This window comes from Pygocentrus nattereri, chromosome 6 (assembly GCF_015220715.1).
Source record: "Pygocentrus nattereri isolate fPygNat1 chromosome 6, fPygNat1.pri, whole genome shotgun sequence".
NCBI lineage: Eukaryota > Metazoa > Chordata > Actinopteri > Characiformes > Serrasalmidae > Pygocentrus > Pygocentrus nattereri.
In genome coordinates, this window is record NC_051216.1 from 1,493,783 (window position 1) to 1,517,836 (window position 24,054).

General features: G+C 43.4%; 1 protein-coding gene across 1 annotated transcript; it reads left to right on the forward strand.

The window, feature by feature from the left end:
* The first annotated feature begins 1,182 nt into the window (after positions 1-1,182).
* LOC108412112 (zinc finger protein 665-like) lies at positions 1,183-23,893 on the forward strand. Its single transcript, XM_037539101.1, has 3 exons — positions 1,183-1,317; positions 6,157-7,075; positions 19,945-23,893. Exons 2-3 carry the CDS (start codon positions 6,165-6,167, stop codon positions 20,921-20,923), a joined length of 1,890 nt encoding a protein of 629 aa, XP_037394998.1. The 5' UTR covers positions 1,183-1,317; positions 6,157-6,164; the 3' UTR covers positions 20,924-23,893.
* Positions 23,894-24,054: the final 161 nt, after the last annotated feature.

The following is a 24,054-nucleotide window of genomic DNA, read 5'->3' on the forward strand; positions in this document are numbered from 1 at the left end:
ACAGGGGGATGTTTTAACAGCCTAAATCACCTCGTCGGGTAACACTATCGTTATTAAACCTAAAGGGGGATCTTTTAACGGCCTAAATCACCTCGTCGGGTAACACTATCATTATTAAACCTACAGGGGGATGTTTTAACGGCCTAAATCACCTCGTCGGTAACACTATCGTTATTAAACCTACAGGGGGATGTTTTAACGGCCTAAATCACCTCGTCGGGTAACACTATCATTATTAAACCTACAGGGGGATGTTTTAACGGCCTAAATCACCTCGTCGGTAACACTATCGTTATTAAACCTACAGGGGGATGTTTTAACGGCCTAAATCACCTCGTCGGGTAACACTATCGTTATTAAACCCACAGGGGGATGTTTTAACGGCCTAAATCACCTCGTCGGGTAAGACTATCATTATTAAACCTACAGGGGGGATGTTTTAACGGCCTAAATCACCTCGTCGGGTAAGACTATCGTTATTAAACCTACAGGGGGGATGTTTTAACGGCCTAAATCACCTCGTCGGGTAAGACTATCGTTATTAAACCCACAGGGGGGGTGTTTTAACGGCCTAAATCACCTCGTAGGGTAACACTATCGTTATTTAACCTACAGGGGGGGTGTTTTAACACCCTAAATCACCTCGTCAGGTAACACTATCGTTATTAAACCTACAGGGGGATGTTTTAACGGCCTAAATCACCTCATCTATATAGCATAGTTATATATAGTTATTACTTGTAACAATAGCAGAACCCTTTCTGGTTCTGTGTAGAACCATAAACACACTCTCCTTTAATATGTAAACAATTTCACCATGCACTTGGTTCTTTATGTGTTCATGGCTGTATAAAGAACCACTGTCTTTACTGAAGAACCCTTGGAGAACCGTGTCTGTGTGTGTGGTGTGAGATCTTCCAGTAGCCCTGATCACCTTTTCAGACGGCAGCATCATTACTTTCATATTTTGGTCTCCAACAAACCTGTTGCTATGGCTACTATCCTGCTCTCCAACAAACCTGCTGCGGTTGTTATGGCGATCTCCAACAAACCCTCTGCTATGGTTGCTATGTGGTCTCCAGCAAACCCGCTGCCACGGTTGCTATGGCGACGCGAACGACTTCTCGGCTGGCCAATCAGCACAGGGGGCGGGGGCTGCCCGAATGCGGGTGGGTTGTGGAATAGATAAATGAGAAGGGCCAGTAAAGCGGAGGAGCAGAAGCTCCGCTCTGGTCAGCAGGTCCACGCCGCCGCAGGAGCCGAACAGGAGCGGAACAGGAGCCGAACAAGAGCGGAACAGGAGCTGCTCTCATCGAGGTAGAACCTGATTAACAGCTCTCTACACTGGCTTTTACTGCTCCAGCCCACTGAAGCTTGGGAGACTCTGGACTGTCAGTGACCGCATCTGTGAATGTGTTTAAGTCGGATGTTTTTCAGGATCAGACCGGGTTTTACTGACGTTTTCCCGATTTGGGAAGCAGGTGGGTCTAATGAAAGGAATGTTAATCCCCCCTGCTCCTTGCGAGGCTAAAATTGGCTTGCTTTTCGAATTTTCCCGTTCCACATTAAATGGTGCACCATTTAAGGTGGAACGGGAAAATTCCTCGAAGAAGCTGGCGAATAGACAGATTATTCACTATTAGATGAAAACAAAGTCACCGAACACTATTAGATCACCGATAAGAGCCAGTGGATCCGATCTAAGATCGATATGATCGATATTTGTAGTCATTACTGTGTAAACAACTCGCTAAGCTAGGAAGCTAACGCTAGCCGCGTTAGCATGCGTGCTAACATCGTATTTTCAGATGTGACACATTAAAATTTATGAATTTAGTTCGTTTCTTCTCTAAATTCCGTGTGAGTTTAGACTTTATCGGCGCTGAACGGCGCGGTTTATCGCCTCATATCGGCTGTAGAGCTGGCCAGCTTTAGCAGCCAGGCTAAGCGGCTAATATCCGAGTGAAACGCCCTGAAATCGCCGAATAAACCGCGTTAAATCGCGAATCTCGGGTATGTTAAAGGTTCTCAAGCCGGGCGAAGGCGACCTAGAGCCGTAAGTGCGGTTCCAGCGTTGGTCGGTTGGTGTTTTGGGCGTTTTTAGCGGCGGAAACGCCCTGAAACCGTCGGCTGCTCTGCGCTAAGCGCGGAAATGCGGTGTGGACGTTATTAAACGATTAATAACCGCTAATAACCGACGGGCGAGGTGAGCCTCGGACCACGGGACGTCCTCTGAACGTCTCTCTGAGGTCTTGGGCGGTTTGAGGAGCCTCGGGTTTAGACCTGAAACCCTGGTATTGTTCACAGCTGCTCTGCCCGCTGAACACCCGGAAGCAGGGCTTTAAAGGGGATTAATATTAGTGTTATTAGTAATATTAATCCCAGAGATCTGAGTCGGATCTGACGCCGTATTACTGTTAAAGCAAGGCGTGTTCGCGCCGTGGGGTCGACCTTATAGCTGTCATGTAGTCTTAAACGGTTTATAGGGAAGGGGCGGATATTCGGCGTCAAGCGCGGCGAAGGGGCGGATATTCGGCGTTAAGCGCGGCGAAGGGGCGGATATTCGGCGTCAAGCGCGGCGAAGGGGCGGATATTCGGCGTCAAGCGCGGCGAAGGGGCGGATATTCGGCGTCAAGCGCGGCGAAGGGGCGGATATTCGGCGTCAAGCGCGGCGAAGGGGCGGATATTCGGCGTCAAGCGCGGCGAAGGGGCGGATATTCGGCGTCAAGCGCGGCGAAGGGGCGGATATTCGGCGTCAAGCGCGGCGAAGAAAAGGTAGATAAAGGAAACAGTGACCCAGTCGAACCCGGGCTGGAATATTTCGGACTAAACTGGCCGCGGTTCTCTCAGCTTGGTCCTAACGCCAGGTTAGTGGCCGTTCAGTGACCGTTGTGTGAACATAGTAAAGATGTAAATACAGCGTTTAAACGTCGTACGAGACTCAGACGTGGATAAAAGGCTGCTCAGCTCTGTAAACGGTGAAGTAACACTGTTCGTGTTAATCAGCTGTGTAAAAAATGAAGATGTGTCGAGTCTCCCGGCGTATTTCACGCTTGTTCTTCATCGCAGTCGTCTGCGTTTATTCAGAACAGTGTGGGATGTTTTCTGGAGGAGAATGATGTTCAGATATGGTTCGTTTACAAATTCACATGTTCAGATGGCCACGTCGGTTAAAACGCCGTCACTGCCTTTTCCTTTCTTGCTGGTTTTGGGAAGAGCTGAGCGGCTGCAGTGTGTTTAGTCCATGTGGAGCTGAGATGGACGTTTGACTCGGGTAGAGTCGGCGCTCTGTGTTTCCAGGTGCTCACAGGTGTGTGGCGTCAGGCGGCTGTGTTTGCTGTTCCTGCTCTTTGTTCTTTCACAGTCGATCATTAACGCTCGCCAGCGGCCTGATGGTCTGACAGTCGGCCAGGAATGTCGCGGCTCTGAGAGAGGGGGAGGGTAGCGGGGGTCCTTAGAGAGTCGGAAGGGCTGGTGCTAGAAACTGTCCTGGAAGCTGTGCTCCTGGATTTCCTATTCCAATACACAGATAGATGGATGGACGGATAGACGCACGGACGGAGAGCGACAGTTGAGAAACGCCCACGTATTTGACGTATTAGTGGCTGCAGTCCCGCGTGATGGACACCATCACAACCTCGTTTAGCTTGCTCAGGTGAAACAAACACTTCTGAGTTGCGAAGCCAGCAGTAACAGTCCCAGACGCCTGGTTACTATGGGCACCGAGTCGCGCGTCGCAGGTATGCAGACCTCACAGCAGCTGAACGCCAGTGTGAAGATCACTCCAGCTGTAGCCAGGCACCAGTACATTCACCCACGGTTCCATGTTCCTCCTCACACATTCATTGACTTGCCAGTGTTGAAGGTGTGACTGAAATATAAATGAATGAATACAAGTGAACTAATCTTTATTTGACCATGTACTCTTAAAAAAAGGTTCTTCAGGGGTTCTCATGTGAAAGAAATGGTTCTATTTAGAACCACGATTCTATATAAAGCCATTTCATGCTTAATGGGTTCTTCGCATGGTAAGTGCTTCTTCAGATTGATGGAAAGCGTGAATAGAAAAAACGGTTCTGCTGTTGTTACGATGTCAAGCTTGTAAACAATAGCAGAACCGTCTTTGGTGCTATACAGAACCATTTACAGCAAATTCTTCATCAATCCGAAGAACCTTTTCACCACGCAAAGAACCATTTAATCATGCAGAGGGCTTTTGAGAGTTGAGTGTGGGGTCCCATATAGAACCATTCCCTTTACTAAAGAGCGCTTGAAGAACCGTGTTTTTAAAGAGTGTAGCTTTATTGCATGCATCACGTTGATCCTGATGACCAAATGGACAGCGTTTCTCTCGTTTTCTGTTTTTGTCTTTGGCTTCATCTTCATGGTTCCTCTGATCGTCTCCGTCCGTCATGTTGCTGGCTTTACTCTTCCTTTTTTACCTTCACTTCTTCCAAGTCTGCTCTGATGACCTGGTTCTTCTCCCCTTTTCTAATGATTTGGTTCCTCTTGCGTTCTGCCAACATTTTTCCACAGTGGAAAGTCTAGTCACTGGTTTGACCCCCAGAGCCGACAGTCCATGACTGAGGCGTCCTTGAGCAAGACACCTAACCCCCACCTGCTCCCCGGTGCTGTGGATAGGGCTGCCCACCGCTCCGGGCAAGTGTGCTCGCTGCCCCCTGGTGTGTGTGTGCTCAGTAGTGTGTATGTGGTGTTTCACTGCACGGACGGGTTAAACACGGAGGTGAAATTACCTCTGTGGGACTAATAAGGGTCACATAACATGTTTTTACACGTTGAACCTGCTGTTGTAACATCTTTAACTGTGCCGTTATGGAATTATGGCAGGCTTGGTATCGGTTTCATGCCTCTCTGGCGTTTCACCAGGGTGTGGACGTTATTTATGTATAAAAGTGGAACAAGAAGGTAGAAGCTGAGCTGCTGGGGACACAAGAGTCTAAACACTGACACAAGCTTAGATGATTAAACGTAATAATTAAAATCTGAGAGTGAGTCTGGGAGGCGCTGAAGGGCCGGAAAGGCAAAATTAAACCTGTTCTGAGGCGTTTGGCTCTGAAGCCTGATGGGCTACCTTAACGTGAGCTTAGCCAGCAGCTATAAACCCAAGCAGCACCTCCCACCACAGTGCTGAGAACTGGTGCTCTGTTGACACAGTTCAGATGACGGCAGTTTTTCTGAGATTTTTCTGGCTCCGTTGGTTTCTGGCTTCTGGTTTCCTCTTTCTCTGTTAGCGCCACCTATCAGTGAAGTTTCACACCACAATCCGTGAATGTGATTACATTCTTAAACCTGCAGAAAACCTGACTGTCAGTAACTGGTTCAGGGTGCTTTCGTGCTCCTGAGTGATGAGATCATGGGGAAACTCCAGGTCTACATCAGTCAGACAGCAGTCAGATTTCTGCGTTACTACCAGCCAGTAATCCCTCGGAATAAGACGCGACGTGAACGTAAAGCTCAAACGTCATGAGCGGCTTCTTTAAACCTTGTGTCACTTCATCTGAAAACGCTGCGTTAAACGCTGCCCGCTGTTTTCACTCATGCTCAGACTGAGAGAAACGAAAGAAATCAGTGAGAGTTTACACTGAAAACCCCACTACTGACTCAGATCAGCCTCTTCATCAGATTTACTGATCAGATGTATAGACCTTAATCTGATCTAAGACATCGGAGTGTGTGTTTACACGACCACTTAATAATCTGCAGAAATCTGATTATGAGCGGATTATTAATTGCATATAAACGCACTCAGTGAGCTTTAAGATACAAGTTGGTGGAATGTGTTTATTTATTTATTCAGTCAGGACGTCATCATTTCAAGATACTGTCATTTTAAAATTTCGTCGTAATTTTTCGCACCGTGGTTTTTACCGTATTACGGTCACACTGCCCAAACCTACCATGCGTGACATCAGAAGAGAGACATGGCAGCTTAATATATGATTTACTGGTACAAGCATATCAGACAGCAGTGCTGCGAAGGTGTAAATCCACGTCCTGACACATCCGGCCCCGAACAAGTTACCGTGGAATAAATCTGCAGCTGAAGTGTTTTACAACATGAAGCACAGTCCCTTACATCTTTTCTCATCTTCACATTTTGTGTATTAAAATATTTTTCTTTTTTTTCTCTTTCAGGGTGAACAATGTCTTCAAGCAAGTTTCAAGCGACTTCTCCGGCTCCTATCGTCCATTTTCCTACAGACTTTACGTTTACCTCCACAGACACGTCAGATGATTCTCTATCAATTAATGTGTCCGATTTCTTGCAAAGACAGATCCCACTTGAGTATTTCAACTTAGCCTCCACGAGTAGCTCCTCTGTTCTTTTCCCAGACACCTTACCATCTTACAGACCGTTACAGAGGGAGAAGATTCACTTCTGCCTGGAGTGCGGGAAGAGCTTTGGAGATACCAGCAACCTCAAAACCCACCTGCGCATTCACACAGGAGAGAAGCCGTACCAGTGCTCAGAGTGCGGGAAGAGCTTTAACCAGAAGAACCATCTGCTCAGACATCAGCTCGTCCACACGGGAGTGAAACTGTATTACTGCTTCGAGTGTGGGAAGAGCTTCACTCGGCAGACCACTCTGGAGCAGCACCAGCACATTCACACCGGGGAGAAGCCGTTTCAGTGCTTAGACTGCGGGAAATGTTTTAATCAGCAGAGCAATCTGAGACTGCACCGGCGCATTCACACCGGAGAGAAGCCGTACGATTGTCCGCACTGTGGGAAGAGCTTCGCTCTGAGGAGCGCTCTGAAAAAACACCTGCCCATCCACACCGGAGAGAAGCCCTATCACTGTACGGAGTGTGGAAGGAGCTTCACTCTGAAGAGTCACCTCACCACTCATCAGCGCCTTCACACCGGAGAGAAACCGTACTTCTGCGGAGACTGTGGGAGGAGCTTCAGGCATTCGGGTACTTTAAAGGACCACAAGTGCATTAGAAGGGAGCAGGAGGACGAGGAGGAGGTTCTCGACCTGTCACTGCCAAAAAAACAGGATTTTCAGGAAAATCAGGATAGCTTAATAGTAGTCGTTCCTTGCCAAATCAAGTAGGACTTGGTGGGTTCCGTCATATATTTACATAAAAAAATCGAGTGAAAAAGTTTATAGCAGTTCTAGTTTGTAGTTCTGGATGTTCAAAGTTTCTGCAGCAGTTTCCTAAAGACATAGCTGAGGTATTTATTGGGTGTAAAGCAGCACTAAGAGTAATATTTTTAACGCGTTTGGTTTGCAGGTTTATTTATATCTTTGTGAAAGCATGAAATGCTTTATTTGTGTTCGTTTAGCTAAATTCTCTTTACGTAGCATTCCTACATTTCATATAATACGCTTTTCTGCATGTACTTAAAACAACTTCACAGGGCCCGAAGCGCACTTCACGCAAGGAACACAGACGGGGTTTCACACGTAGTTACGTAAAAAATTACGTCATCTCACGCGAAGACGGCTCAAATAAACAAATACGGTCCATTATGGCCTTTCCTTTTCAGCAGAAGAGGTAAAGCAGCTCACCCTCGTAATTACAGCAGATCCTCTCCGATTTGTCCTCTAGCGCCCCCTTCAGTACTGAGCGTTTTAGCCGTTTTAACTGAGTTTGTACAGAAGGGCCGAGTGTCTGCCGTGCGTTGGCGAGTGTTTGCGAGTGCTGTCCTTTGCATTTGCGAAAGTGGGTTGAATCTGTTTCAGGCCTAAAAGTCCATTTCAGAGGCCTTTTGACCAAAAATCTTCTCTGCAGATTTCTTTTAGTGTTTCTTGCTAAATAACTGACATTTCCAGAACACTAAGTCACATTATAATCTTCATTACCGTAACGGTCGCCGGGGGTTGCACATGTTTTTGTTTGCTAAAAGGTCTTGGTTTCAGTTTCAGTCACTCTCTGTTGTCGTGGTGTTCATCTTCGAAGTCGTGAAAATCGCCTCTGTAAGAATAAATGACAGAAATCTGATGAATATGCATCGTTTGTTCTGTTTCTAAATTAATCAACAAAAATGTTCATTCTTGAATTTTTATTTGTTATTTTAATTTAGTATTTTTCATATTTTTGTGTTTATTGATGCGAAAGTATAAATTTGATGTAAAAATAGTTTTTGGGTTTGATTAAATCTTAAAAATGTCTTACAGTTAGTGACATTCTGACGTGTAACTGTAAAACTGAAATATAATCGGTATTTAGGTCCAATATTTATCTCTTTATTTAATGCATGGTTAATGAGATCTCCCTTTAGTGTTTGATGAAAATAACTAAAAATACTGACAGTTGTAAGTGGTAAAATATCAGCGGTGTCACTCAAATATAATAGAACAAGCGCAATATGTCCATTTCTAAACACCACGGGACTTATTTAACTCGACATGCAGCAAAAGCCTCCACCCTTCGTTTAATTCATTTCCAGTCCATAAAGCTCATTAATGTCGTGTTTATTTTGCAGGAAAGCAAAAGTAATCCAGAAGCTTCAGTTACTGTATCAGCTGTGGTCAGTCAGAGTCTCCCTCCCTTTATTCTAGCTTCTGTTTTTCTGAGGAGCCTCACTTTCAGCTCCTCAGAGAACCTGCAGACATGCCTCCAAAGTTCAGTCTGAGAAGCTGGTTGATGATCAAACCCATTCAGTGGTGCTGAGGTCTGGACTCTGGGGCGGTCAGCCCATCGTCCAGCTTCTTTGTTTGATGTGTCTGTCTCCTTTTCTCTGTGAGGTTCTTCTTGATCAGCTACACGTCCTTTCAGACCCACAGCGCTGAGTGGTCTTCTCACAGTGGAAGGCTGGACAGAAACACCTGTGGATGTTTTCAGATCTGAAGCAGCTTGATCTTCTCCTCTCTCTCAGAGATCAAAGCTTTAAGTGCTGTTTATCTGATGGGGCAGTTTTGGGGTCTCCCCGGCACTGCGGGTAGTTGTTAGGAGCTCCATTTTCTCCGTAGCCTTTAATCTTCTCCTCCTCTAATCTTCTCACAGATGTCTCCTGAAAAGCTGAAACTGGTACTTAAAGGCTGTTTGGACTGGGAATGAAATAAATAAAGGGCTCTGGCTTTTGCTCAGCACTCTGCCGGCCTGTGGCTTTCAGTGGTGTTACGGCTTTGCTGCAACGCTTGTTCCGCCACAGAGAGAGTAAAGGCGATGGGTAAAATGCAGATCTGTGTTCTGCTGTAACACACGGCTCTTTGACGTGTCCGAGGTGCGTAGGTGCTGCTGGAAGGCAGGGTCAGCCGCCGATGGTGCAGCTTTATGTTGCCTTTGTTTTTACTGAAAAAAATCAGCTGGAAAATGAAGAGTTTTAATATCTAATATCTGTGTGAAATGTTCTTTCTGTGAGGTGTTTCATGTTTTAGGTAGAATGAACAGTCACTTTGAACCAGTTTAAGCCCACCAGTAACTTGGGTCGCCACGGTGATTTGTTATAAAAGTACAAAGTGAAGTGTTACAGATTTTTCAAGACTGTCCCATGAGCTTTATAAGCGTACGGTTTCTGTCTTGTGGTAAAGCTGGTAAATATTTCCTGGCCTCAGGAGGAAATTCTCTCCAATAAACGTTGATACTTGTGTGTTTACTGTACTTTTTAACTGGCATGTTCGAGTTTATTGAAGTGTGTGTGCTTTACTGTGTGGGTACAGTTCAGCTGTCAGCGCCGGAGACTTGAGTATCAGACCCTTCAGTGGGGCCGTGTGTCCGGATTCGCAGTGAAATCTCTGATTATGTGCAGACTTGCTGTAATAAGATCCTCTTTTCCTAAGTTTGTTGATTTATAACCACCTACATTTTACACTTAAATCAGTTCATCAGTCCGACTGAATAAGCTGGACCTCCTGCCTGTAGATGCTGTAATGAGTGAAAGGCCAGGTTTTCTCTCAGGGTTAAATCAGTGTTTGTGCTCCAGCTGGTCAGAGATGTCTGCGGTCCGGCTCCAGCTCTTCTGTGTTCTTTGGTTGCCATGGTCATGTCAACAACGTCTCAACTGCTGGCCAATCGTAGTGTAGGAGGCGGGGTTTGTCTGAATACAGGTGGGATTAAAAACTCCTTCAGGCTCTGTGATGACGTGGTTCCAATGAGGTTCTGCAGTCCAGGTGGGGGCGCTAGCTGTATCAGTGTGGTTCCTCTGCAGTCCAGGTGGGGGCGCTAACTGTATCAGTGTGGTTCCTCTGCAGTCCAGGTGGGGGCGCTAACTGTATCAGTGTGGTTCCTCTGCAGTCCAGGTGGGGGCGCTAACTGTATCAGTGTGGTTCCTCTGCAGTCCAGGTGGGGGCGCTAACTGTATCTGTGATCTTCTCCAAGCCCAGTAAAGCGGAGAAGCAGAAGCTCCGCGCGTCCGCGCTGCTACAGTGTTGTTGGAGGAGCCGAACAGGAGCTGCTCTCATCGAGGTAGAACCTGATTAACAGCTCTCTACACTGGCTTTTACTGCTCCAGCTCACTGAAGCTTGGGGAGATGTTCACTCTCTGACCAGCAGGGTGAGAATATGGAGACCAGCTCAGGAGCAGCTTTAATCCAGACTTCACTGGACAGGAGAACTTACAGCTTCATCCTCAGAGCTTGGAAGTGAATGATTTGGATTCTAAATCCTCAAAAGCTTTATTACATTCCCGTGTGTTGTGGTATCTGGTGGAACGTGAATGAGGGATGCACGATAATAGCAGCATCATGATCGTATCGGCAGATTTTCTTTAAAGATGAATCTCTTGACAGATGTTTAAAATATAAATGATGTGCAAAATATAAATAAAAACAAAATGCAATGATGTTCAAATCATTGAATCGTATATTTAATTGAAAATACTACAGACATGACATATGAAATGTTGAAACTGAGAAAGTTTTGTTGTTTTTTGAAAAATATTTGCCCATTTCGAATTTGATGCCCAAAACACGTTCCAAAAAAGTTTGGACGGGGAACAAAAGGCTGGTAAAGTTGTGTAATGCTAATAAAACACCTGGTGTTTGATTGGCAGCAGGTCAGTAACATGACTGGGTATAAAGAGCATCTCAGAGAGGCGGAGTCTTTCAGAAGTAAAGAGGAGGAGGGGTCACCACTCTGTGAAAGACTGGACCATCAAATAGAGCAACAATTCAAGAAGAACGTTCCTCAACATAAAACAGCAAAGAGCTTCTGCTTTCCATCGTCTACGGTGCAGAATATCATTAAAGACTCAGAGAATCTGGAGAAATCTCTGTCTGTGAGGGACGAGGCTGAACACCAGTATCTGCTGGCCGTGATCTTTGGGCCCTCAGGCAGCGCTGCATTAAAAACAGACATGGTTCTGTAGTGGAAATCACTGCATGGGCTCAGAAACACTTCTGAAAACCACTGTCTGTGAACACAGTTCATCACTGCATCCACAAACGCTGTTAAACTCTAAAACACAAAGAAGAACCCAAATATAAACAGGATCCAGAAACGCTGCCACCTTCTCTGGGCCTGAGCTCATTTACAATAGACTGAGGGGAAGTGGAAAAGTGTCCGGTTGTCCGACGAACCAACATTTGAAATTCTTTATGGAAATCATGGACACTGTGTCCTCCGGGCTGAAGACCACTCAGCTTGTTATCAGTGCTCAGTTCTAAAGCCAGTATTCATGATTGTTTAGGGGGGTGTTAGTGCTCATGTGAAGGCTCCATTAAAGCTGAATGATATAAACATGTTTTGACAACATCTGCTGCCATCCAGACGACGTCTTTTTCAGGGAAGGATATTCCATATCCCTCAACAAAAGGAGCAAATTCCTTAAGAATATTTTTAGTCCTCTCGGGTCTCTCAGGAGTACATTTCGCCAAGCAGACCAATATGTGATGTTCAACAGCAATGTTTTTGGTAGTTTGCAGATACAGAGTAGTGTTTAGTCTACTTATCTAAATAGCCATTTATGCCCAGATAACGGCTGGGGTGTGATGTTGCATAAAAATGACACCCAAAATTTTAGCTGCAAATAGAGGGAGAACGGTGAGGTAAGGGTCTGCACGGGCCTGATTATTAGTGCCCACCATCTCCCAATTTGACCACTAATCTCAAACCTTAGTGTCAGTCTTGCCCACTCCCACCTGCAAGACCTGGCTTAGCTGAGTCAGCAGTCTGTTATCATTAGCTAATTATTAGATGTCTATAGGTCAGCTGACAGTAAATTAAAGCCAAAACAGAGACAGAGGCCAAAAGATTGGTGCTGGAAATCAGTCAGTCGGACTTCGTGCGAAGTTATTTACTGCATGTAACTTTGTGTTTTGCTGCCTGTGTCACTGTTTTCCTCAGCAGCTCACTTGCAGCTCATTTGTTGCCTGTTCGCTTTTATAAGCAGCCAATTACTGTCCAGTCCCGCCCCACTTAGCCTGACATAATCCACCCATGATGGGGCAAACTTCATAAAATTCATAAAAATATTTAGAGCACAGCTTTGAAATTTGGTATAGTTGCAGGAATTTAATTGTATTTGCTTGTTTTTTTCTTTGTTTGATTTTGGATTGAATTGGATGATCAGGCCTTACATGAGCGTTGACTTTTACATTTAATGCAAAACTCTTATTTATTCATGTCTGTCACAATGGATTCATGAATAAATATATTTCATCTTTTTACCTTTTCCTGTGTTACTGAAGAATCCTAAAAATTTGGAATGTTTTAATTGTGTTCATAGCAGTTTAAATTCGTGTCATTAGAGAAACCGCATGTTTTTGGCTTGCTAGGCTTTTTAACTTTTTAACTAGTTGCAAGAAAGAACTCGTTTTTAGGTTTAGGAGTTATTCCACTGCTGCCGTCGCAGCTGCTGCTCCAACTTTAAAGCTCACAGTGACAGAAAACCACAGAAAGTTTATATATCATTTTTATTAGATTTCTGGGTTTGATTTATTTGAATTGAATCATTTTTAAATATTATACCTTTATACCTATTTTAAAAACAGGTCCCAGTAGTGATGTCACAGCGGGTGACATATGGGTTTAGTATAAAACAATAATTTGGAGTTTTGTCTCAGTTTGGACAGCATTCGCATAATCCTCAGAATATTTATTAACCTCAGATTATAAACCCAAATTTACGATGTCACTGAGGCGAGTCACGGGTACCAGCAAGACCCATCATCAACCATCTCCAAAGATAGTTCAGTAATAACAGCATCATTTATATAAAAACACGGGGCTGACGCTGAAACTCGTTAATGAAGAAATGTCCAGTGAATTTTACTGCTGTCTGATTTTTGTCTCTTCTTTAAGCCTCTTTTTTCAAGAGAGACATTTTTCTGAGAAAACTGATTTTTAGATTATTACATTACTGAAAAACATCGTGAGCGCAGCAAAATAGTAAATACATCAAAATAATTATTTCCTTCATAAATGTTGCAGCATATCTTTAACCTTTCAGCATTTCATGCCCATCACTGATTGGCTGATCTGAAGTTGAGGATGAAGAAACGTTTCTGGAGATAAGTGTCCAGACGTGGTTTGATGTGAATGTGGTGTAGAAAGTGCAGTACAGAGTTCAGTGGTTAAAAGAAAGAAGAGTGGAAACTGGTTTAGATCCTGTTGCTATGGCCATTTGAATGACCACTCAACTGACCAGTCAACAGACCACTCTCATGCATTCCTAGCCACTCATACCTGAGGAGGCGTGTTTTTTGGTGGGATGAAAGTGACAGTAGAACCCCTGAAGAGGCTGAATCGATGTGGTGGAACCTAAAAAAGAAAGATGAAGATGAAGGACATGTGATTATCTACCTGACAAGCTGGACGGGAGGGGAGTTCAGCCGTGAGGCGGCTCTGCTGTAACTCCATAAATCAGACCTTAGATCAGGCATGAGCACAAGCCTCAAGCCAGTGTGGATCTCTGAGAGAGGTCTGACTTCAACCATGTGCTCACAGAAATATCAGGGTTTAAGATTCTCATCAACCACATCCGGTGCTTCATTAAAATCATCTCCCACCACCAACTGTCTGATGGTCTTTCTGCAGAAAAGGCGACGCAGCGATTTCTGTGTTTTATGAGGGGAACAGGTCACAGGTTTGGGTAACAGGGTCATGCATAAAATGTGGGACACAAGCTAAAATGACCTTTTTGTTAAATAGATTAGGGAACATATGTTCTACATCAAATTGCTGGGAACTGGATTAGATAACTCTGTAACGATGCCGTTGGGTTTTAATGAGTATATTTCGTAGAAAAGCTCGGTGCCAGTGAGCTGGGCCAACCCAAGGTCAACATATTAAAGGTGCATATAGACATTTTATGTGTTTTGTGGTCATTTAAATGTGAAATTATAGGTTAAAGTACAGATTTCTTCACTTTTCCCAGAGATTTGAAAGATATCAAAAGTACATTTATTTTTTACAATTGGTTGTGGTTGGTTAGTGTAGTGGGTAACACCTCTAGCTTCTACGCTGTAGACTTGAGTTCAATCCCCCACCTGGGGAAACACCCTACACTAAACCAATAAGAGTCCTTGGGCAAGACTCCCAACACCACCTTCACCTCCCTGTGTAAAGTGATCTGGATTAGAGCGTCAGCCAAATGTACATCAGTGGTTACGTTATCATGTTAAAAGGTAATGGAACATATTCATGGAAGGTGAGTTTTCATATGAAAGCCATTTTCTTCTTGTACTGTTTCAGTCTTACATTCATCAAAACACTGACACTCTCAAACGCTTCATTTCTCAGGAGGTGATAAAACGGCCAGTATCTCAACTTTCTCACCATTTTAATGAGCACAGAAAGAGAATTGACTGCGGTAACACCCCGTCCTGTGCTAGGACACCTGACATGGGCAGCTTCCATCAGGCTCTCTCGCTCCGTCCCCCACTGTTTTCCTACAGAAGTGAATAGGCAGGCGTTCCGGTAGGGGGCGCTACTGCTCTGTGCAGGAACTCCGGCGAACTCAGCCCACGCCTCCGCGCTGCTACAGTGTTGTTGGAGGAGCCGAACAGGAGCTGCTCTCATCGAGGTAGAACCTGATTAACAGCTCTCTACACTGGCTTTACTGCTCCAGCTCACTGAAGCTTGGGGAGATGTTCACTCTCTGACCAGCAGGGTGAGAATATGGAGACCAGCTCAGGGCCTAGAGCAGGAGAACTTGGAGGAGAACGCGTCCTCAGAGCTGTGGGGCAGAGGGGCTGCAGATCTCTGGCTCTCTGGCTCTCTGGTGGAGATACAGGCTGCTGGTTGTTTCTGTCTGATTGATTCTTATAGAAACGCTCTGAGCCGCTACCCGTGAGCGTCGCGGGGTCTCGCTGGAGGTCTGGTTTGAGTAGATGCTGCATCATGGCGAGGCTGAAGTTAGCCCGTTGTTCACATTTTCCGTTCCACCTTAAATGGGGCAGCAGTTACTTTGTAGTGCCTGCTTTTAAGGTGGAACGGCCAATTCGCTACAGCTCTCAGGCAGAGCCCCTTTCAGAAAGGCTCCCGAAGCCCGTCGCGCGTGAAAAGGCCGTTAGCGCGACGGGCTTCTGTTTATCTTCATGAGAAGACCGTTTTTCAGTTTGTCCTCGTTTGTTTGTCTGTCCAGACGCCCTTAAGCCTCAGGGAGACGGCAGCTTTCTGAATCTCGTGTCTGAGACGAGAAGCCAACAGGAGCTGTGATGTTTCATTATGACTGAACCTGCTGCTGATGTGAGACAGGCTGAAGGGTTGTTGTAACAGGTGATGTGCATGAAATACTCTTTAAAAGTTGGTTCTTCAAGGGATCTTTAGTAAAGGCAGTGGTTCTGTATAGAACCTTAGGCACTGTGAGAACCTTTGAGTGTTCTCTGCATGGTTCTCTTCAGGTTGATGGGAATGTGTTGGTTATGATTCTGTATAGCACCAAAACAGAGTTCTGCCTTTTTATGATGTCAGTCTTGCAATAGAGCAACAGAAGAACCTTTTTTGATGCTACATGGAACCATTTTCAGAAAGGTTCTATATAGAGCCATACACATTCTCCATCAATCTTAAGAATAAGTTCACCATGCAAAGAACCATTTAAGCTTGCAAAAGTTCTTTAGAACCATTGTCTTTGCTAAAGAACCCTTGAAGAACCTTTTTTTAAGAGTGCTAATGTTGATCAGTGGCATAATTATTGTTTTGGAACAGAAATGTAAGATTAATCATTAGTTATTAAGTCATTAGTTAGACTTTAGTTGTAGTCGATATTACCACCACGTCGTCTTGATGAGTTTTGAAGGGAAGTGACGGAGTTCCTGAGTTGCCTGTGGATGAGTTTGACCAGCCCAAAGCAAACAAACTGTACATAACATACATGTACATATATATATATATATATATATAATGCATATGTTTGTTATATATATAAAATGTGTGTGTGTGTGATATGTAGCTATAATTCTTTCTTTTGACACCCCTTAATTTTATAGAAATCAAATAAAAACAAAACGTTTACAGAAGCGGAGACTGAGATGCTCCTCAAAGAGCTTGTTGTGCTTCGATGACCAGATGAGTGGAACATTAATTTTACTCAGCAGATTAAAACAGAATCTACAGCAAAGAATCCTCGATAGATAAGCAAAACAGAAATGGCAACGACAGCTGGAAAAAATCTGAAGATCTTAAAAAAGCCGCAAACATGTAAATGATACCTCAGATTACTTTATAGTGAGAATATACAGTATCAGAAAGTAGGAGCTGCTAATTTGGCTGTGATGGAGTGTCTGAATGTGTTGAACGCATGATTTTGAATTGCTTTGTGTCTCGAGCTGCATCAGAATTATGTTGCAGGCATCTCCCAGCGTTTCAACCATGTAAAGCCATCCATAGATCCCAGCAGAATTCAGGAACGTTCTTGTTTACCAGCGTTTCACACAAAACCTTTGACCATAAATCCAGAAGATAACAGCAGTTCCTTAACAGTGGTTGTGATATTGTGCTTTAAAATCATGTCATACAGGTAACGTTATCTAAATCCCCTAAATTTTACAGTGTCTGTTCTCTTAAAGACTGAAGGAAGTGTCAGACATAGTGAGTCAGTAGGATATTGAAATTAAATAAATATTAAACTAATATTTAATAACTAACTAAAATATTAAAAGAGAAATGTCAGTTAGTTTGACTTCATTGGTTTACCTGATTCCTACAAGACGTGAACTGCTGTACATCTAACACATAACATTAATATAACTTGCATCAATGCTAAACAAACTTTATGTTCACCTTTTAAAGTTATTTCACCCACAATAGAAATTAGAGCACTGAGTTATTAATGGAGTCATTCTGTAAACCTTCTAAACTGGCCATGAAAACACGTCACTAAACTGAGATTTTTTTTATTGTTGCGCAATTCTGAGATAGACGTGGCACAACTGACATTTACTGAACTTCAACATGTTTGATTAATCATAATAAACAGCGAACAATCTGGCTGATGGATGTTGTAGTATCATTTGATGCTGGTGGGCTATAGACTCTACCGTATAACTGTTTTTGAACCGTCTTGCTTTGCTCAGTTCAAGTGTTGCTTGATCCTGACTTCTGTTCAGTGATGGTGCCCAAGTACATGATTTTTAAAAAGGAAGGAACATTTAAGGTGGAACTGAATCAGGTTCCACCTTAACCCTGTAGGTGCAGGTTACACTGATATGATCTAATGTGTAAATGAACTGCAGCTACAGGTGTGAATGTGGAGAGCCGGTAATGTTTGGTGGGAGTTGTTGGTCGATGACTGGTAGATTTAAAGGAGACACAGCCGATGGTCATTGTCTTTGGTGAGTGATTGACAGCTTTGAAGATTTTTGAATTGTGGATGATTGGGCGGTTTAAATGGGGGAGGGGTGGTTGGGGGTAAGAGTGGTTTAGGAATCTGAAGACCTGGTAGTAGAAACAGTGCACTTCATTGCTCCCCAAGCAGAAATGAGTATAAACACACAGGAATGTCAGCTCTCAACACACTGAGCGAGAGTCCCAACACAGCACAGCAGCCCAAGCTATTAATCCATGTTTAAAATGGACATATTCCTAACGATCTCTGGAATGCTGTTCCAGAGTTTAGAAGCTCTATAAGAAACTGATCTTCCACCATCCGAGTTCAGTCCTAACTGAAGTCGTCATGGTGGCTGAACAGATAAGATTTCAGTGTGAAGGTGTTTCTGTATCCCTCCTAGACTCCACCCCTTTCCATTTTCAGATATGAACCCCTTATTTTAGGTCAAACAACATTGTTTATTAATATAATAATAATGTCAGGTCATTGACTTCAGCGTGAGCGCACTTAAGACCATGAAGGCATTTTCCCAGCATAGTTTTCATTAATGATTCCAGCTGATGTTTCCGAGACAGTGAGTCTATATTTCTCTGACAGCAGCATGTTTACATGCCGTCCACTGAGGAGAAAAGACTGTAGGGTCTACATCAGCATCTGACACCATTAGCATTAGCTCATTAGGGCCTCTGAAGAGGCAGCCTCCAATATTTAGTCAGTATGATAAACGACCAGTTGCACTCTGCTATCATTCCATAATAAAACATAATAAAACTCAGTGCTTTCAGTTGTATGAAAGTTCTGGCCAGAGTTAGTTTTTTTCCCCTTTTCATTGTTCAGTTTTTTCTGACCAGATGTCTGTCCATCAACTCTTACGGATACTTGGATATCAAAATTACTCTGCACATCTCTAAAAAGTACCCATTAATTAACAGTCAGCGCGCTCAACTGGGCAAGTGATCTTCAACGGCGCTGTACCAAATAAATATGTTACTCGACCTGGGCTGGGCATTCTGGCAGTGGTTACCATTGAACCCTGTAGAGGCGTCATCAAGCAAAGTAGGGCTGGGCAATATAGGCTGGAGTTTATTGTGGATATCGTTAGTACTTCTAGATCACTGACCAACTGTATGGTCCATTACAATAAGAGCATAATTAGTCATGTTTAATTTGGATTTAGTGCAGTGAGTGAAATGTTGAATAAAAATCGCTACTCCTAGTTTTTAAAAGCATTTTTAAGTGGCTCTACTGTTTTTTTTTCTACCTTATTAGTTGTCAGAAAAATAATCATTAATGGCCAAATGAAGTATGTGGACAAGAGAAGCGGTCAGTTTCTTAGCAGGTACCATGTATTGGCATTGTCATGCACACAATTGGTTAAAGTTATACTGCAGCTTTTGTTTGGTCTGTGGCAACACAATTAGTTTGTAATCTTTGAATGGTACCCATGCATATCAGCAGTAAAATGACTCTTCCCAAGCAACAGTGTCACTGAATCTGAGAGATACACATCTGGTTGAGATGTATATCTGTCTCATTAGCAAAAATAGCCAATATTGTGTTTCTGAATTATGTGGCCAAGGGCTTGTAATAAATAGAGAACAATAAGGGCCCTAAAATAGAGCCCTATGGAACACCATATTGCATGCTCTAGTTCTGAAAACCCTTCATTTACATGAGCATATTTGCAGCAATCTGTTAAGTAAGAGTTATTTCAGGTGAAAACTGTCTGTCTCAAACAAACATGTTTTCTAACAGATCCATTTTGGTCAGTAGTGTCGAAAGCTGCCCTCAAATCCAGTAGTACCAGAAGCGACACGTTCTCAGTCGACAGATATTGTACTCATTACTAACTAATAAAAAGAGCACAGTGTTTAAGCAGTCACACTGGCTTCTTAAAGAATGGCTTGAAGAGCTCAAGTCCATTTTATACCTGGTATTAACATCCATCTTGAGTCATCTCTTCATATGTGAACAGTGAGATGGATAAATGTTTACACCCTGCATCTAAACCCATTTATGCTCAAAGAATTTCACCTGTCTTTTTCACAAATTTCTTCAAATTTGGTGTGAGGCCAGAATGTGACCCAACAAGAACTTTTATTCTTGCAAAATTCTTGCTATAACTTTAGGCATATCCACAACACCTCTTAAGCTTTTGTTGCATTTCTACATTGTCTTTATAATTTTTCTTCTTCTGTTTCTCTTCCAGAAATGAACAACATCATCTGGTCCTTTTGTCCACTTCCCTACACGCTTTAAATTTACCTCCACAAACACATTAGGAGAAACATGACCTCCAAAAGTAGCTCCAGTGCTGAGTCCTCTGATATTCTCTACGCGAACATATTTTACAGACAAACGCAGAAGAATACAAGCAAGGAGAAAACCCACCACTGCATGGACTGTGGAAAGAGTTTTAGAGACAGATGCGGCCTCCAAACCCATCAACGTGTCCACACAGGAGAGAAACCTTTCCAGTGCCCGGACTGCGGGAGGAGTTTTAATGTGCAGAGCAGTCTCCAGGTACATCGGCGCATCCACACAGGAGAGAGACCCTATCAGTGCCTAGAGTGTGGGAAGAGCTTTCATGTCCACAGTCATCTCCAGAGACATCAGCACATTCACACAGGAGTCAAACTGTATCACTGCTCAGAGTGTGATAAGAGTTTTACTCGACAGAGTACCCTGGATCTGCACCAGCGCATTCACACCGGAGAGAAGCCGTATCTCTGCTCAGAGTGCGGGAAGAGCTTTACTGCCCAGTCTCATCTCCACAGACACCAGCTTATTCACACGGGAGAGAAACCGTATCACTGCTCGGTATGTGGAAAGAGTTTTAATCAACTAAGCCATCTCCAGCAGCACCAGCGCATCCACACGGGAGAGAAGCCGTATCTCTGTCCAGAATGTGGAAAGAGTTTTACTCTGAAGAGTCATTTTGAAACTCATCAGCGCCTTCACACCGGAGAGAGGCCGTATTACTGCTCACAGTGCGGCAAGAGCTTCAATCAACACAGTCACCTGCGACTGCACCGGCGCACTCACACGGGAGAGAAACCGTACGACTGTCCGGACTGCGGAAAGGGCTTTAATCAGAGAAGTCATCTCCAGCAGCATCAGCTTATTCACACCGGAGAGAAACCGTATCACTGCTCAGTGTGTGGAAAGAGCTTCAGGCATCCCAATTCTTTTAAAGCACACAAGTGCATTAAGAAGGAGGAGGAAACTGACAACCTGTAACTTCGTCAGAAATCAAGACTTCTAGGTTCACATTAGAGGGGAATCCTCAGAGCCTTCTAAGCCTTCAGAGAAGGCCTAATTATTTCTGGGAACTAAAAAAAAAAACATGCCTGCAATTATTTTATGATAGACTCATCATGATTGTTGTAATTGAATACTGAAAGTATTGTAGTAATACTTCTGTTTTATTGGCTTTGTCTGAAATAGCATACTGTGTACCGCAGTGGTCACCAACCCTGGTCGTGCAGATCGACCTTCCTGCGAAGTGTAATTACAGCTACAATATGCCACACCTGCTCCACCTCATTAGCATCTGTAATCGCCTTTGATGAGCTGGATTAGCTTTAGAGAAAGAGGAAGACAGTATGCTAGATGATAGAAGTTCCAGATACTTCCCTGACTGTGAACATGAGCGATTTGCCAGGTTTGCCAGGACTTATCACTAAATCAGCCACTGTAAGCTCGAATATGTGTTCATGTCTTTTGTGCACCTGCATTAGCCAAGTTTAACACTAACATACTAATTAGAAATCCTGTGGGGACACCAGCAGAAATTAGCATCATTGTAGAAGTGTATGTATATATTTACAGCCCAGACTGAAGACCAAGCTCTAATAGTCAAGGTTCACCCATGGTTAACATATGTCGTTCCTTGCCAACTTATCTAGGGCTTGGAATATAATATATTTCAATAATAATAACAATAATAATAATAAGTCTTTATATAAATATATTCTGTGCCTAAGAAACTTTTCAGCTTTGTCATAGAATCGTAATGGTTTTAGAAACAGACCTTTTCCTGACAAAGTGTAAATACTTCTTCAAAGAAATCCACAATTTCATTATATATTTCATTATCAATAAAATATAAAATACAAAGTATCTGACTAAACAGGTTTTCACCCACATCCAGTCATTATTTAGTAGATGCACCTTTAGCAGCATTCACAGCCTTGAGTATGTGGAAACAGAGACTCCCTGTCAGATTTACACCCTGCAGTTTCCCCTCACTCCTCTGCTCAAATCGAGCCTGAGCAGCCTTTTTAAAGTCATGCCACATTCTCCCTATTGGGTTGAGATCTAGACACTGACTCGGTCACTCCAGGACATTCATATTGTTTGTGAGCCATTTCTGTGTAGGTTTGACTGCCTGCTTGGGGTCATCGTCGTGTAGGAAGACAAATCCTCTCCTAAGGCCCAAGTTTCTTGGTTTTGCTCCAGGTTCTCACTGTATTTTGCTGCATTCTTTCTACGCTCACAAGCCTTCCAGGGCCTGCTGCAGAGAACCATTCCCACAGAATGATGCTGCCTCCACCCTGCTTCCCATTAGGGGTGGAGTGTATGAAAGATCGATTTTGGTGCCTTCAGACCATCAAACCTTCTTCCACCCAAGTTCAGAGTCTTCCACATGCCCACTGGGAAACTGTAGCTGAGAGGTGATGAGTTTTATTTAACAGTGTTTATTCACCGTGACTAGTGAAGCACCAACGCATCAGTAGTTGCCTCTCTAATCTCAGCCACTAAGGTTCGGCCTTTATTTGAGAGGTTATATGGCCACACTTACTAGTCTCTTGTATCCCCTGGTTTATGCTCTTCTTGCCACAGATGTGTGTGGAGTGCTCATGAGGACATGGTGTAGGATATGCCATGATACTGCCTCACTGGGAGCTGGACCATCTAAATGCAGGTGTGTTTATATTGCAATTGCTTGCAACCCCATGATTGCACACAGGCGAGCTCAGCTGCACCTGTGATGATTTAAGAGTCGTGTTGAGGGGGTGAAGTCTTAAGCAGTCAGGTACGATGTGTTTTACTTTCACTTTGCAGAGATCTTTTTTTTTACTTTGACATGTTCCTATTTATTCATGTAAAAGTGTTTCTAGGAATAAAACATGGAACAGCACAAAATCACAGTGCTTTACACGGGAATATCAGTTAAACGTTGGACAAATAAAAACGCTACACCCTAAATGAAAATAACTCCACAGTGGAGAAAATGAGTGTTTAGTTCTAGCCTAAACAGTTTTTTAATCTAGATTCAGGAATGATGTTCCAGAGGTTAGGAGCTGCATAAGAAACCAGTCTTCCACCAACTGAGCTGTAAGAGATGCTAGACGTTCGCAGTGAAGCTGCCTCAGCTGTGTGAAGGGATCTGGATGGTCAAGCTCAAACATTCATATGACCGGACTTGGTGAGCTCACGGGCCGCTGTGAACTAGTCTGAGCTGATTTAGAGAGACAGCAGAGCAGCCAGTAACACGTCCAGTGGATTAATCCAGTAGATACGCAAGCATGAGCTCATTCCTCACCACGTGTGTCTATTTGGAAAGTTTCTTGAGTAATAAAACTGACTCTAAAACCTGATATGGGCGTCCAGTATTTTCCAAAAAGCTTCTGAGCTAAAATTCTTTTTCTTGACCTCATACCTTCTTAAAATGGACTAGTCCTGTTGTCTCAGAACATCTTGAACAGTTAAGTCTCATTAAGGTGCTGTGTCTCCTTCATGGTTTATCATCTTAAATCTGCCTTTTTCTCAAGATTCTTCTCTTATTTTTCTCCTTTTTTCAGTTTTTGTCTGTGTGTTGATCAGAAAACCTGCTGGACACACTCCTTCAATAAATCTGACAAGGACAGTAGTGGACTGTTTGTCTCTGAGAAGTTCTGAGAGTAATTGAACTCATTCTGTATATTGCTGTGTTTATTCAGAATATTTGTAAGTGATGTAATTGATTCACACATTGTAGCGTTACTGATATCTAAGGTTTTAAAACTTAGTCAGCTTCAAGACCTGTTTTTAAGATGGGCTTCAAACGACAAGCGGAAGTAAGTTGTGAATTACATGCTGTGTCATGTCATTTTTATGAACATTGTATTTTTACTCTTAAGTAGTTTGGTTAATTAATTACTTTTAAAGCTGTGTAGTCAATAACTGATAAACTGTCAATAAACTGGATTTCCTTCTGTCAACGTAGATGATTGTCTCTCATTTAGAGATTCATGTAAAATGTGCAGTAAACAATTTATTTCTACATCAGTTTTTTAATATTTTAATGAGATGAACATTGTCCCCTTGCAAGTCTTCTTCTGCACCTGCACACTTTACTTTGCATCAGATTTCCAACAACACTTCTG